General features: G+C 43.9%; 1 protein-coding gene across 1 annotated transcript; it reads left to right on the top strand.

Moving 5' to 3' along the window:
* Positions 1-5,221: 5,221 nt before the first annotated feature.
* Positions 5,222-14,344, top strand: SERPINB1 (serpin family B member 1). Its single transcript, XM_012464867.3, has 7 exons — positions 5,222-5,318; positions 6,452-6,627; positions 8,954-9,091; positions 9,634-9,751; positions 11,366-11,508; positions 11,594-11,761; positions 13,829-14,344. The coding sequence occupies exons 2-7, from the start codon at positions 6,460-6,462 to the stop codon at positions 14,231-14,233; spliced, it is 1,140 nt and encodes a 379-aa protein (XP_012320290.2). The 5' UTR covers positions 5,222-5,318; positions 6,452-6,459; the 3' UTR covers positions 14,234-14,344.
* Positions 14,345-15,654: the final 1,310 nt, after the last annotated feature.

The following is a 15,654-nucleotide window of genomic DNA, read 5'->3' as shown; positions in this document are numbered from 1 at the left end:
GACCAGAATTAGAATCAGCTAGAAAGAGGCAATAGCAGGGGGCTAAGACCTGAAAGAAAATGAGCCTTCTAAGGTGAGACACTGAAAAGAAGCCTCTGAAACGAGGGAGAAAGAAGGACGCAAGGTCAGGGGAAGTCCCCAATGGACTGCTTACATGGATATTCACAACATAAAATTAAATTAGAGACATTCTAGCTACCCCAGTAAGGAGGACCAAGCTTGACTGAAGAAAAATTACATGCTGTCCTGGCATTTATGTTCTCAGCAGAAGCCAATGATTTGCATTTTATAAATGATGCAATTCTGCCCTCTGGAGGATAAAGCCATGTTGCACAGCTGAAATTTTAATGCTAGGTTAGTTCCATTATTTGGCAGAAAATAAAAGGACTAAAAGAAACTCTGGCCAGGCGCAGCGGCTTGCTGGTAATCCCCTCATCTTGGGAGGCCGAGGTGGGCGGACTGCTTGAGGTCAGGAGTTCGAGACCAGCTTGGCCAACATGGTGAAACCCTGTCTTTACTAAAAATACAAAAAATTAGCTGGGTGTGGTGGTGCACGCCTGTAGTCCTAACTACTCAGGAGGCTGAGGCAGGAGAATCGCTTCAACCCAGAAGGCAGAGGCTGCAGTGAGCAGAGCTGAGATCGTGCCACTGCACTCAAGAAAAAAAAAAAAAAAAAAGAAACAAACAAACCCTGAGAGGTTATTTGGTTACTTTGTTCATTTCTGTCACTTCAATCATGTAAGCTGCCTAACATAGGAAAATGTAAATTATTTTAGACTTTCCTGAAAATGTCTTGTTATCTGTAACCACAGCCCAGGGGCCAAAATTATTCACGGTCATGAAATTAGCCTCACCCAAAATTCTCAGACTATTATAAGAAAGCATTATCCGTAGAATGATTTTGTGTTATTTTTCTAGCTTATAAGTTATTAACTCATTTTTCGATGTTTTTTTTTCTTTGAGACAGGTTCTCACTTTTTCACCCAGGCTGGAGTGCAGCGGCGCCATCATAGCTCACTGCAGCCTCACCCAAGTCCTGGGCTCAAGCAATCCTCTCACCTCAGCCTCCCAAGTCGCTGGGACCACAGGTGTGCACCACCATACCCAGCTAATTTTTAAATTCTCTTAGAGATGGGGTCTCCCTATGTTGCCCAGGCTGGAAAAACTATTTATTAAGAACAAGTTTAACAGTTATTTTCATATTTCTCTTTTACTATAGCAAATACACACTATGGCACACAAAAATTGCTTTTTTAGTTTAAAATGTTTTGAATTGTTGAACTGCTAGTGAATTACTGTGAATTTTATGTTTTGAGGAATTGATTATCTTTTTTTTTTTTTTTTAGAGGTGAGGTTTCATCATGTTGGCCAGGTTGGTCTTGAACTGCTGACCTCAGGTAATCCACCCATCTCGGCCTCGCAAAGTGCTGGGATTACAAGCATGAGCCACCACTCCCGGCCTGAGGAATTGATTATCTAAAATAAAATACATTACTCAGGGAGCACAACATGGAAATAATTTACCCAGAAGAATTATATTTAACATATTTATAATACGCTGTTGTGAGACTTTTAATTTCACCGTGCTGCAAGTTTATTAAAAGTGTCACTATTCACTTAATAGCAGTTTCTTAAACTGAACAAGAAAACAAGCTAATTCCAAATGACTTTTGAAAAGTGAGGAAAAAACTTCTCAAGATGCTTCTGAGAGTTCTGGGTGATCAGTTGCAGCTTGAAAAGCCAGAAAAGTCTAAGAGTAAGTCACTTTTACTTTCAGGAGCTGGGGGCAGGAGGAATAATTCAGAAATAATTCAAGGTGGAGGAGAACAAGGAAAATCTCGTAGGAGACTGACATTTCTCCATGTTATTGTCAGAAGAGATGGGCTAGGAAGACTCAGGGGGCAGTAATGTGGAGGTGTCCACACGTTTCTCCTAGACAAGAGGGTAAGGACAAGGCCAGCTTCTCAAGAAGAGCTCCTGTCTTGGCCTTTTCCTGCTGCTTTATCAAAACACCTTGTAAACAATAGACACGTATTTCTCATAGTTCTGGAGGTTGGGAAGTCCAAGGCTGGGAAGTTCAAGATCTGCAGGTGCAGACCCAGTATCTGATGAGGGCATCTTCTTGCTGTGTTCTCACTTGGTGGCAAAGGCAGAAGGGACAAATGCTGTGTCCTCACGTGGCAGAAGAGATGTTATGGGCTGAATGTGTCTCTCCAAAATTCATATGTTGAAGCTTAATCACCAATGTGAAAGTATTAAGAGGTAGAGCCTTAATAAGTGATAAGTTATGAGGGCAGAACCCTCATGGGTGCGATTAGGGCCCTTGAGGGAATGCATTCATCCCTTTCCATCCTTCCCACCACCACGTGAAGATACAGTATTTTCCCCTTTAGATGCAGCAACAAGGCACCATTTTGGAAGCAGAGAGCAGCCCACACCAGGCACCGAGTATGTTGGTGCCTTATTCTTGGACTTCCCAGCCTCCAGAACTGTGAGCAATAAATTTCTGTTTTTAATACATTGCCCAATCACAGGTATTTCTTTATAGCAGCACAAATGGATTATGACAGAAATTGATACTGAGAAATGGGATGTTGCTATAACTAATACCTAAATATGTAGAGAGAGTTTTGAAACTGATTAACTGGTAGAGACTGGAAGAAGTTGGAGATGCATGCTGGAAAAAGCCTAGATAGACATGAACAGAGCATTAAGGGCAGTTCTGGTGAGAGCTCAGAAGACAAGGACTGCTGCAGGGAGAGCCTAAATCTTCTGAGAGATTAAGTGGTCATGATCAGAATGCAGTTAGAGGTAAAAAGACAGTTTTTTTTTTTTTTTTTTTTTTTTGAGGCAGAGTTTCGCTGTTGTCACCCAGGCTGGAGTGCAATGGCGCGATCTCGGCTCACCGCAACCTCCGCCTCCTGGGTTCAAGCAATTCTCCTGCCTCAGCCTCCTGAGTAGCTGGGATTACAGGTGCGCACCACCATGCCCAGCTAATTTTTGTATTTTTAGTAGAGATGGGGTTTCACCTTGTTGACCAGGATGGTCTCGATCTCTTGACCTCGTGATCCACCCACCTCGGCCTCCCAAAGTGCTGGGATTATAGGCGTGAGCCACTGCGCCCGGCCATAAAGACAGTTTTGATGAGATCTTAAAAGGAAACTGGAGGAAAGGTCATCCTTATTACACAGTGGCAATGAACTTGGCTGAACTGTGTCTGTGTCCTAGTGTTTTCTGAATGGCAGAACTTAAAGGTAATAAACTAGGCTATTTGGTGGAAGAAATCTCTGAGCAAAGTTTCAGAGTGCAGCATGGCTTCTCTTGACTGCTTATAGTACAATGTGGGCAGAGAGAATGAATTAAAGACAGAATTTATAATCAAGAGGAAAGCAGAGCTTAAAGGGTTAGAAAATTCTTTCCTAATCTTTGGCCGTGTAAAGAATGAAAAGGCATGTTTGAGAGTGAAGACCAAGGGTGTGGCCAGGCTCACACTTGATAATGAGATGAGTATGGATAGAAGGAAGCCAGATGCTATTTATCAAGACAATGGAAGAGTGAACCCAAAGGCATTTCAGAGGTTGCTGGTGCTGGATTCCCATCACCATCCCAGAGTGCCAGGCCCCTGAGGGCAGCATGGTTTTAAGGGAGGACTCAGGACACCATGGAACCTTGGGGCTTGCTGCCCAGGGCTGCCTCAAGTCTCTGCCCACCCGCCCCCTGAATTCTGGTGCAGCACTCTTTGGCCACCACTCCAGGTGTGGCTTATGCAGGCCCTTGTCAGGACACCCTTCCCGTGAGCCTTGGCAGTGTCCTTGTGATGTTAACTCTGCAGGTGCACAGAGTGCATGAACTGTGGAGACATAGCCACCTCCACCTAGATTTTGAAGGATGTCATGGGGAACCTGCGGGTCCAGGCAGAGAATTGTCACTGAGGTGAGGCTGCTGCAGAAAGCCCTCACTAGGGCAATGTTTAGTGGAGCAATGGCACTGGGGCCACTGCAGAGAGCCCCAACTAGGGTAATAGCTAGTAGAACTCTGGCGACAGGGCTGTCCCTGAAAACTCAGAACCGTACAGCCACCAGCATGCAAGTCCCCGCTGTGAAAGCCTAAACTTCAAACTGTCAGAGCTGCTGTAATGGTTACACCTGGTAAATCCATGGGACTGGGTCCCCTGGACCCCAGAGGACCCAATCCCCACCCCGATGTGCTTGAAATGGGGGACGCAGCATCAAAGAAAATTATTCTGAAGCCCCAAGATTTAATGCTGTTTGCCTTGTTGCATTTTTGGACTTCCTTGGGATCAGATGCTCCTTTCTCCTTGTCTGTCACTCCCTTTTGGAATAGGAATGTCCTTCCTATGTCTGTCTGGCCACTGTATTTGGAAGGCATGTAACCTGTTGGATTTCACAGGCTCATGGCTGGAGGGGAATTTCAGTTAGGATGAATTGTACCTTGAATCTTATGCCTTTCTAATTTAGAAGATATTTAGATGAGACTTTGGACTTACATTTTAAAGTTGATGCTGGAACTTTGTGGGCCATTGGGATAGAATGCATGCATTTGTATGTGAGTAGGGCATGCATTTGTATGTGAATAGGGCATACATTTGGAGGGCCGGGGCAGAATGCTATGCTTTGAATATCTGTGTTCCCTCCAAAATTCATGCTGAAACAATCTTCAATGTAATACTAAGAGGTGGTGCCTTTAGGAGGTGATTCGATCTTGAGAGCACCTCCCTCAGACGTGAGATTGGCCCCTTTCAAAGAGCCTTCACGTGGGATTTGGCCCTTTTGCCCTTCCACTTTCCACCATTGAGGATGCAGCAGCAAGCTGTGATCTTGGAAGCAGAGAGCACGTGTTTGGAATTGGGTCTGTTTTATCTGATCCTGGAGGCCCCTCTTTTTCCCTATGTAAGATCCCCACATTTGCTTCCTCCCTTCAAAGAAAGCTCCCAATATAGATAGGACTCAAAGAAAGTCATTTGCACTCCAAGAGGTGACACACTGTCTTCTCAGTCTTTCACACCTTTGTAAGAAATAGCTTTTCAGGTCTTTGCCAGAGATTCCGGGAAAGGCTTAGAACTGAGAAAGGCGCCAATTCCCTGAGGAGGGCGCTGCTGGGAAGCCACGCTCACTTCTGCCTCCACTTAGGCAACCCCAGGAGCTCTGACTCCTAGGCAGTCACGGGGAAGGGCGGCTGCCCCGCCCGCGGCCGCGGCCTGAGAAACACTTCCGCACGGTATAAGGGCAGCGGCCCTGGGCGCTTCCTCCCAGACCTCGCACCCAGCTCGGAGCCCGGAGCGTGCCTCGGCGCATCGGGTAAGGCCGGGACTCGGAGGGACCAGGCCCCCTCGCTCAGCTTCCAGCCCAGCACCCCCCACCTCTTAGGCTCAGGCCAGTCTGCCCCACAGCTCCGCCTGCACCCCCGGTGCGCGCCCCCATCCCCTAGCGGCGCCCGGTCTGAGATAGACCCCTCGGATCCTCGCCCTTGCGGAGGCGCAGGCCGGGCCAGCCAGCGAGGGAGGCAGGGAGGACGACAGATGCAGGACTGAAACCTGAGATCCGAATGTTGTTCTTTCTCTCTGAATTCCCTGCTTCCCAGAGCTGTTTGTGAGTTTCCAGGCAGCCCAGGGCCAAGCCGCTTCCCCTTTCTGCAGCTGCAGGGAGGGAGAAGAGGAACCCCGTGCGATTCTAGACACAACTTAACAGCAAGGAGAAGTCAGCTTTGTACTTACGTGCCGAGCAGCCAGCACAGTTCTTCTTTGCCTGTCCTTGAGGAAATAAGGGCTCTTGAGAGTGGAGATCAAGATGGGCTGGTGGGTGGAGGATGGGGATGTTGCACCGCCACACCCCGGCGCATCCTGCGCCGGCGCTGAGACTTTGGGCACTGGACCTCTTACACCTTTTGAACCTCAAAAATGAGGAATAATTATATGATTATAATAATTACAGCGATACCCTTGCTGGAGTTTTAATGCACAGTAGCTAGCTATGAGTCTCTGATAGAACGCTTTTAGTTCAGGTAAAGGTAGGCAATAGATTCATTGCCCAGTGAATCAGAGACTTGAATCAAAGGCTCAGAAGCAGGTGCACTCCCAGATGTAGGTTGGAAGGACCCAGGGCTGGGTGGCTATGCTAGGGCTGGGGTGGCTGGGGTCTGCCCCACCCTACCCCCCAGACTCACCTGTCTGCAAAGTCAGAGCCCTATAGGGCACCCTGGGTCCTGATCCCCTTTAACTGCTGAATCCTCGGCCAGCATGATCCCATATCTGTGGGCCTGGGAAAGTGTTCTTGCCCCGCTGGAATAAAAAAGTGGGGAGAAAGTACAAGATCCAGGGCATCACAGGGTGGTTGGCACGAGATGAGGAAGCTTCTGGGGAAATGGTGCTGCCTGATCAGCTGGGATGAGCAGCGGGAACCAGGCACCATGGGGTTCCTGTTATGTGTTACAGCTTTCACCATGGAGCAGCTGAGCTCAGCAAACACCCGCTTCGCCTTGGACCTGTTCCTGGCCTTGAGTGAGAACAATCCGGCTGGAAATGTCTTCATCTCTCCCTTTAGCATTTCATCTGCGATGGCCATGGTCTTTCTGGGGACCAGAGGTAACACGGCGGCGCAGCTGTCCAAGGTCAGCAGAAAGAAACAAAAAGGGTCTGCTTTCCTGCTGTCTCCCTACGAATGGACAGTCTGTATGGAAAGGTTGTGCCGTTGAGCTCTTACAGCATGTTTTCAAAACGGTATTTCTGTGTTCAACAACTATACATTATGAGATCAGACTTTCCGAAAAGTCCCATTTGTATGTAGACTTTCTTTTTTTCTTTTTTTTTTTTTTTTTTTGAGACGGAGTTTCGCTCTTGTTACCCAGGCTGGAGTGCAATGGCGCGATCTCGGCTCACCGCAACCTCCGCCTCCTGGGTTCAGGCAATTCTCCTGCCTCAGCCTCCTGAGTAGCTGGGATTACAGGCATGCACCACCATGCCCAGCTAATTTTTTTTTTTTTTTTTTGTATTTTTAGTAGAGACGGGGTTTCACCATGTTGACCAGGATGGTCTCAATCTCTTGACCTCGTGATCCACCCGCCTCGCCCTCCCAAAGTGCTGGGATTACAGGCGTGAGCCACCGCGCCCAGCTGTATGTAGGCTTTGATTCATCATCAGGTTTTTCCTAAGTACCTACCACATGCCAGGAACTGTTTTTTGTGTACTTGAGGAGACAGCAGTGAGCAAAGCTGACAAAAATCCCTTCAGGGCGAGGCTTCTGCTCCAGTGGATGACTCTGACAGCTTTCCTGAAAGCCATACCAGATCCTCCTGGGCCAGCAGCTTCCAGTTTTTTCTTTGCATATGATGATTTGCAACTCATAAATACTGCCTGTTATATAATGCTACTTTCAATTATAGTGAGAGCAATGAGACATAAGGAATGCACTATAATGAAGATAGTGGCATTGCTTTTTTGCAGGGAAGAAAGTGACCCTGTGGTTCTATAGTCCCAGGGCGCTGCGCATGGCTTAGTGGGCTGTGGCATAACAAGCCCTGCAAGGGAGGTGACGGGGAGACCCAATAGCTTCGGGAGCAGGACCCAGCCCCTGGCGATGTGACAGGTCACTCTCATGCCCAGCCTTCCTTCTTGTCCTTAATGGAGGGGACTTCTGTGCTTGGTACTCTTCAATTCTGAGAAGAGAACTCTAGCTGCCTCTCAACGCTCAGCAGAAAGGAGAGGTGACAGTGGAGGTTCTTCTAACATACCTGCCGCAAATTATACTGCACCTGCTCCTTGGCAAGATGCAGCCCGGGATTCAAGTTTCAGGGGCTGTGAAGCTTCTATTACTCATCGCTTTAGATATGAAAGCATTTTAAAGAATTTTTAAAAAGTTTGTTAAAGAAACTTCTGTTACTAATTGTTAGTTGCTTCTTGCAGGGTTATATCAGTTCCTAGCTTGAGACTTTCCAGGGACTTTAAAAACCTCAGCAACGAATAGTTTTAAGGACTCCCCCTTCATTTCCATTAAAGCAGATCGATCATAGGCACAGTGGAAAGATTCCATATCCCAGTGAGTAATGTGGACTTTGTACTCTATATAGTTTTGTTCTTTGTGTCTTAATAATAAAAGAACCAGCCTAGGCCTCATAAAACCACAAAGGGCCTCTTGATTTGTAACTGATACATGAGGAATGTTTTGTTTAAGAATGTTAAGTTTAAGGAAGTTATTTTAAAATAAATGAGTTAATGTTTAATAGGGTAATAAAATTTTAAAAACCTCAGTTTGTAATATGTTTGTGGTTCTGAATAGAGGATGAATCCTATTTTTACTGCTTATTTCTAAGAACTTTCAGTAAAACTGTATTTGATACAGAAAATAAACATGAACATACCATTTATGATTTGCTTTGGAAAAAGACAGACGTATACATAAATATATAGTGTGTTAACCACTCACATTTGAGGAACTGCAAGTATAACAAAAAGTGATGTGAAAGCAATGGCAAATTAATAAATATTGGGTTGGGGATCATCGATAATTAGTAATAGAAACACACTAATTTAATTTGATAGAAGGAAACACCAAGGAACCACTTTATGGTTTTAAAATAAATGGTTGTGGCCGGGCGCGGTGGCTCACGCCTGTAATCCCAGCATTTTGGGAGGCCGAGGCGGGCGGATCACGAGGTCAAGAGATCGAGACCATCCTGGCCAACACGGTGAAACCCCATCTCTATTAAAAATACAAAAAAACTAGCCGGGCGTGGTGGCAAGCACCGGTGGCCCCAGCTACTTGGGAGGCTGAGGCGGAAGAATCGTTTGAGCCCAGGAGGCGGACGTTGCAGTGAGCCAAGATTGCGCCACTGCACTCCAGGCTGGTGACAGAGCAAGACTCCGTCTCAAATAAATAAATAAATAAATAAATAAATAAATAAATAAATGGTTGTGGAAAGAATGTTTTCTTTATTTTAGACTTTTCATTTCAACACGGTTGAGGAGATCCATTCAAGATTCCAGAGCCTGAATGCTGATATCAACAAACGTGGCGCATCCTATATTCTGAAACTTGCTAATAGATTGTACGGAGAGAAAACTTACAATTTCCTCCCTGTAAGTACTTTGCCTTTCACATTCTAAAACCCCGCTACACAGTGCAGATATTCTCCGGCACAATCAAGTCATGGAAGTCAGTTTTAATATTTGTAAACTTTCAGAAAAACAATACAGAAGGCAAATATGGCAGAAACAACACGGAAGGCAACATGACAGAATGCAAACAGCCAGAATGCAAACTTTAATTGACGTGGTGGTTTGTGTATTACAGTCTTTTTAGTGAAAAGATAGCTCCTGGAGGTTTTACTGAAGCAAGAGTACAATCAGTATTTGTGAAATCTTAGTCCAAGGTCAGAAAAGAGTGGTAATTTTTATATAACACCGACAGGATAAGGGTTAGACTTACCATGATTGAAACGCACATGTAAAAACGGCTAAGATAGTACATTTAATGTTCAATGCTTTTTGCTACTATGAGAAAAACTGTAAGAGTTGAAACTGTAGCCTTTTAGGACAATTTCTGTTGCTTTTCAGGATTTTAGAAAACAATTTCTATAGGTAGGAGGAGTTGCTTCTATTTTCTTCTTTTTTTTAAATAGGAGTTCTTGGCTTCGACTGAGAAAACATATGGTGCCGTCCTGACCAGTGTGGATTTTCAGCACGCCCCTGAAGATGCAAGGAAGACCATAAACCAGTGGGTGAAGGGACAGACAGAAGGTGAGAGCCTGGGCAGAATGGAATCATTATACACAGGTCATTCCTTTCCTCAGTCTGCCTTCCCCACCTGCAATTCTTCCCTCCCCAGCTCCCACAGTCCTGGCACACATCACGGTTACAGTCGGAGGATGCTTGGGGTGCGTGAACTCTGCACTGTCCATTGCTGGACAGCTCTCAAATATTAGAAGTTCACCAGAGTGGAAACTTAAACAAGATTTAACTCAAGCAGCTAAATTCTTTGTTCTCATCAGCTCCCCAAAACTACATTTTAAAGTTCAAACCAACATTGGCAGGCACGGTGGCTCATGCTTGTAATCTCAGCACTTTGGGAGACTAAGGCAGGGGGATCATTTGAGGTCAGGAGTTCAAGACCAGCTTGGCTAGCATGATGAAACCCTGTCTCTACTAAAAATACAAAAAAATTAGTTGGGTATGGTAGCACACACCTGTGATCCCAGCTACTCAGGAGGCTGAGGCAGGAGATCGCTTGAATCCGGGAGGTGGAAGTTACAGTGAGCCAAGATCATGCCACTACACTCCAGCCTGGGCAACAGAGTAAGACTCTGTCTTAAAAAAAAAATTAATTAAGAAAGTAAATAAGTAAAGTTAAAACCAACACTGAATATAGCAAAAAAGAAATTAAAATTTTGAGGAGAATCCAGCCTGCCAAAAATTATCTAATACCCATAAGGAAAGAAATGTCCTGGAATTTCATGGAAATACCTGAAATCAATATTCACAAACTGCTGTGGTCATAAATTTTTTTGCCAAGATCTTGTCCAGTAAAAAAAGGTGTGGTAGGTGGGGACTGACTTGCTCTTTAGGGGGCAATTTATTTCTTTACCACATCTGTTTTCTTATATAGTCCTGTATCAGTCAACCCACTCCAGAAGGCCTGTCTGCCATTATGGGAATTGTTCCTGGCCATACTTGTGGTCACCAAGGTGACCTTTGTTTCCATGGAGTAGCTGTTTTGCTGTTTTTTTGGTTTGTTTCATTAGTTTTGGTTTTTAAGAGACAGAGTCTTGCTCTGTCGCCCAGGCTGGAGTACGGTGGTGCGATTGTGGCTCGCTGCAGCCTTGACCGCCTGGGCTCACGGGATCTTCTCACCTCTGCCTCCCAAAGCACTGGGATTGCAGGTGTGTGCCACCATGCTTGGTCTTGTTCCGCCTTTGGGATATTGTTTAAATCTTTTTTGTGAGAGTAGGCATCTACTCAGCGATTTGAAGAAGTGATTTACTGATGACTAAAGCCATTTTTTTCATCAAGAATTGTTTTTCTAAAAATGAATGCTTGTTACAAAATGAGGCTCATTGATTATCATACAGTCCAGAAAAGGAGAGTTTTCCTGTCTTTAGTCTTTCAGCACATTTGACTTGTTTAAATTTTCGAGTCCTTTTTGGGTAGTTTGTGTGTCACCCTGGTCTGCCCCACAGGTTGTTATGTTTAAAGTGAAGACATGCTACTAGGTAGGGCTTTCCTAACTTAATATGTGGTTTAATGAAGATTAAGTACAAAGTGTACATTTGCATTGCATTTCTATGCTAATACATTGTCAGCTAAATTTGGAATTCCAATTTGGATTTTTTCTAAAGCTAACTTGATTTTTTTTAGGGAAGATTCCGGAACTGTTGGCTTCAGGTGTGGTTGATAACATGACTAAACTCGTGCTAGTAAATGCCATCTATTTCAAGGGAAACTGGCAGGAGAAATTCCTAAAAGAAGCCACGACGGATGCCCCGTTCAGATTGAATAAGGTGAGGTGAGGTAACTGTACAGAATCATACATTGCTCTAAAAGAATGCAGAGAGTAATTTCAGTGATTTTTTTTTAACTGTTCAGAAAGACACAAAAACTGTGAAAATGATGTATCAGAAGAACAAATTTCCATTTGGCTACATCGAGGACCTTAAGTGCCGTGTGCTGGAACTGCCTTACCAAGGCAAGGAGCTCAGCATGGTCATCCTGCTGCCGGATGACATTGACGATGAGTCCATGGGCCTGAAGAAGGTATGGCTCCTGGCCTTCATGCTTTGTGGTTCCTCCTGTGTGTATGTGTCGCATGGTAGGTAGGTGCTCATTAAGTGTTCACCGATGGCACATTTTCCAATAGTTTGTTATTCCTTTGTAAATGTAGCCTATCAACACTTACTATACCAAAGCTCACAGTTAATTTTTTTTTTTTTAATTTATAGACACAAGGTCTCACTATGTTGTCTAGGCTGGTCTTGACCTCCTGGCTTCCAGCAATTCTCCTGCCTCAGCCCCCTGAGTAGCTGGGACTATAGGTGTGAGCCACTGTGCCCGGCTAACACTTCATTTTTCAAGAAAGATGGGCAGCTACTTTCAGTGGACACATGTGATGGGGTCATCTAAAGATCTATACTAAATATAATACTGGTTAGTAGCAGCCCATGGAAAAGCTCTTGAATTAACTTTAGAGGAAATTACAGTAAGATGAGGATTGTTTTACTAAGGAAAAATATTGAAACATCCCAATAGTGCAGCATATAGCTTCATCATCTACTATAAAATTCTATTATTACACTGTTCATTCTCATCACAGTTCATAGAGATAGTGAATTAAATTTCCAATGGTTACAAGACAGAAAAAGCCTCATGTGACATATTAAGCCTATTTACTAATATGAACTTTGTATGACGTTTCCATTATGTGTATTTTTTTTTTTTCAGATAGGGTCTCATTCTGTCTCCCAGGTTGGAGTGCACTGGTGATCATTTAAATTTTTTGTAGAGACAGGGTCTCACTATGTTGCCCAAGCTGTCTGTTATATGTAATTTAAAGGCTATTACATTTCTTGCCAGGGCTAGAAGTAAGCAAAACTGTGAAGATTAAAGTTTTTCTTTAGGGACCCTGGCCTGCTCTGTGCTCTTTCTTTCCTCCCCAACTAAACTTGCTATCAGGAAGGGAGTCTAATAATAATCATTTGCACCTAAAGTGCAATAAAAAAATACATATATATATATAAATAATACTGGTCTTAAATAATAAAAGTTTTGCCTTTTATTTCTAAAAAAAAATCATTTGCATGTACAGACTTTTAATACATTGTATAAAAATCAATGTGGTCTTTCTTTCAGTTGTATTTTTGCATTAGTTCTTTTTTTTCTGATTGTAAAGTGAAAATCTCTAGCCTCATAAAAGGAATTATCAGCACGACTGGAACAAGTAGAGTGATGGCTCTGTCCCAGTCCGATAGCTATAACAATAGTAATGATAATAGCTGACATTTATATAGCACTATGCACCAAGCACTTTATATACATCATTTCATTTAATGCTCTCAACATTCTGTAAGGTAGATATAAGTATTGTCCACATCACAATTTCAGATGAGGAACTATACCCAGTGCATAATCTGCCTTTGTAATTTTTACCTAGGAGCTAAAGTTATTAGATATTACTTCGGCTCCAGTGAGGTTCACAGATTACCACAGATTCAGTGGGATTCAGACTAAACAGAAGAAATATTTTAAATTTCTTCTAGCACTACTCAGCCAATGAAGAGTAATAGCAGTTGTCATGGCCTATCACAGTAATCCATTGTGGCAGGGGTTTAGTAAGCCTTGGATGAATGGATGGATAAATGGGTGGACGGATGGGTGGATAGGTGGATGGGTAAATGGGTGGATGGATGATGGATAAGTGGATAGGTGGCTGGATGGGTGGATAGGTGAATGGGTGGATGGATATATGGGTGGCTGTGTGGCTGGGTAGCTGGGTGGGTGGATGGATGGATGGATGGATGGATGGATGGATGAGTAGATGAATGGATGAATGGGTGGATGGATGAATGGGTGGGTGAGTGGATGATGGACCCAATGTACAAAGTCCCTGTACTTGAACCTTTGATGACTTGGAACACTAGCTCTGGCCTATTTCATCAATTGCCAGAAATAAATAAAATTCTCCAATGGAATCTGTTTTGGCACAAAACGTGAAGGAAAATAACTAGCAACTGATATTATGGGTCCATTCATTTAAATATTGCCTTATTTTGCCTTACTTATGTAAAAATTGATATCACTTCTTCTTTTGCCTCATTTTAATTACAGGTTGAGGAACAATTGACTTTGGAAAAGCTGCATGAGTGGACCAAACCTGAGAATCTCAGTTCCATTGAAGTTAATGTCAGCTTGCCCAGGTTCAAACTGGAAGAGAGTTACACCCTCAACTCTGACCTGGCCCGCCTGGGTGTGCAGGATCTCTTTGACAGTAGCAAGGCTGATCTGTCTGGCATGTCAGGAGCCAGAGATATTTTTATATCAAAAATTGTCCATAAGTCCTTTGTGGAAGTGAATGAAGAGGGAACAGAGGCAGCAGCTGCCACCGCAGGCATCGCCACTTTCTGCATGTTGATGCCAGAGGAAAATTTCACAGCCGACCATCCATTTTTTTTCTTTATTCGGCACAATTCCTCAGGTAGCATCCTGTTCTTGGGCAGATTTTCTTCCCCTTAGAAGAAAGAGACTATAGCAATACAAAATCAAGCTTAGAGCTTTATTACCTGAGTTTTTAATGGTGCCAATGTTCTTACATCTTTACCAATAAAACCACTATCCAGAAACGAATCTTTCAATTTCTTTCTAAGTTCTGCTCTGTTGGGTGTTTACACTCAGGAATTTTGGCATGAGTATCTATTTTTCTTTTTTCACATTGAAAAAATCCAGTGGTTACTTTTGAGTGCATCAAGTAAAAATGAAAAAAGAATACATCAGATGTGTAGATTCTTGACCATGTAGTAATCTATAAAATTGCTGTATCTTCCTGATAGCCATGGGAAAACGTGATAAGGTGGTCAAGCATTTTGAAATTAGAATTTTGGACCTCCGGGTGCGGTAGCTTACGCCTGTAATCCCAGCACTTTGGGAGGCCGAGGCGGGTGGATCACGAGGTCAAGAGATCGAGACCATCCCGGTCAACATGGTGAAACCCCGTCGCTACTAAAAATACAAAAAATTAGCTGGGCATGGTGGTGCGTGCCTGTAATCCCAGCTACTCAGGAGACTGAGGCAGAAGAATTGCCTGAACCCAGGAGGCGGAGGTTGCGGTGAGCCGAGATCGTGCCATTGCACTCCAGTCTGGGTAACAAGAGCGAAATTCCATCTCAAAATAAAAAAAAGAAAAAGAAATTAGAATTTTGTAAGCTGCAAAATAGACAGACACCCTGACTGTTGAATGGGCAATTAAAAACAGGTATTCAGTTGAAATATAAGAGAGCACCCCAATTGAGAGCCTGGGTTATGAAGACAAACTTGCCTTGCCTGATGTTTCTGTTTCTTGTTCTGCAGGATTAGTATTCTGTTACAGCCCTCTAGTTCTTAGACTCTTCAATTAAAGGGCCAACAGTTATAACCTGCATTCCCTTTTTTGTTCTTCTTTATGTATGATATACATACAGTTCATGTGGGACTGCATGGAGTCAAGAAGTGAGTGTTTTAGGATAAAAGATGCCAAGAGTCTACAAAAATAACCATGTAGTAGGATAAACTGCTGAACAAAGGTTTTACACTTAGCCACCTTCTCATGTGTGTTCTTTTTTTCTTTTTTTGAGACAGAGTCTTGCTCTGTTGCCCAGGCTGGAGTGCAGTGGCGCTATCTCGGCTCACTGCAACCTCTGCCTCGTGGGTTCAAGCAATTCTCCTGCCTCAGCCTCCCAAGTAGCTGGGATTACAGGTGTGTACCACCAGAGCTGGATAATTTTGCATTTTTAGTAGAGATGGGGTTTTGCCATTTTAGCCCGGCTAGTCCTGAACTCCTGATCTCAGGTGATCTCTGCCCACCTCGGCCTTCTCATGTGTTTTCTGATTGAGGCTCTTGACTTCCCTCATTCACACAAGTTGTTATGGCAATAAGATGGCACTGTGCGAGGCTGTGTGGG

Source organism: Aotus nancymaae, unplaced genomic scaffold (genome assembly GCF_030222135.1).
Source record: "Aotus nancymaae isolate 86718 unplaced genomic scaffold, 86718_ANA_hifiasm-v0.15.2.pri h1tg000051l, whole genome shotgun sequence".
NCBI lineage: Eukaryota > Metazoa > Chordata > Mammalia > Primates > Aotidae > Aotus > Aotus nancymaae.
The sequence above is the reverse complement of the archived record's forward strand: the minus strand, read 5'-3'. Positions and strand labels throughout refer to the sequence as shown.

Bases quoted from the DNA above. Each gene is read 5' to 3' on its own strand.
- SERPINB1 (XM_012464867.3), top strand. From the start codon at position 6,460: ATGGAGCAGCTGAGCTCAGCAAACACCCGCTTCGCCTTGGACCTGTTC. The intron at 6,628-8,953 runs GTCAGCAGAAAG...TCTTTATTTTAG, and splicing joins CGGCGGCGCAGCTGTCCAAG to ACTTTTCATTTCAACACGGT. The intron at 11,509-11,593 runs GTGAGGTGAGGT...TTAACTGTTCAG, and splicing joins CCCCGTTCAGATTGAATAAG to AAAGACACAAAAACTGTGAA.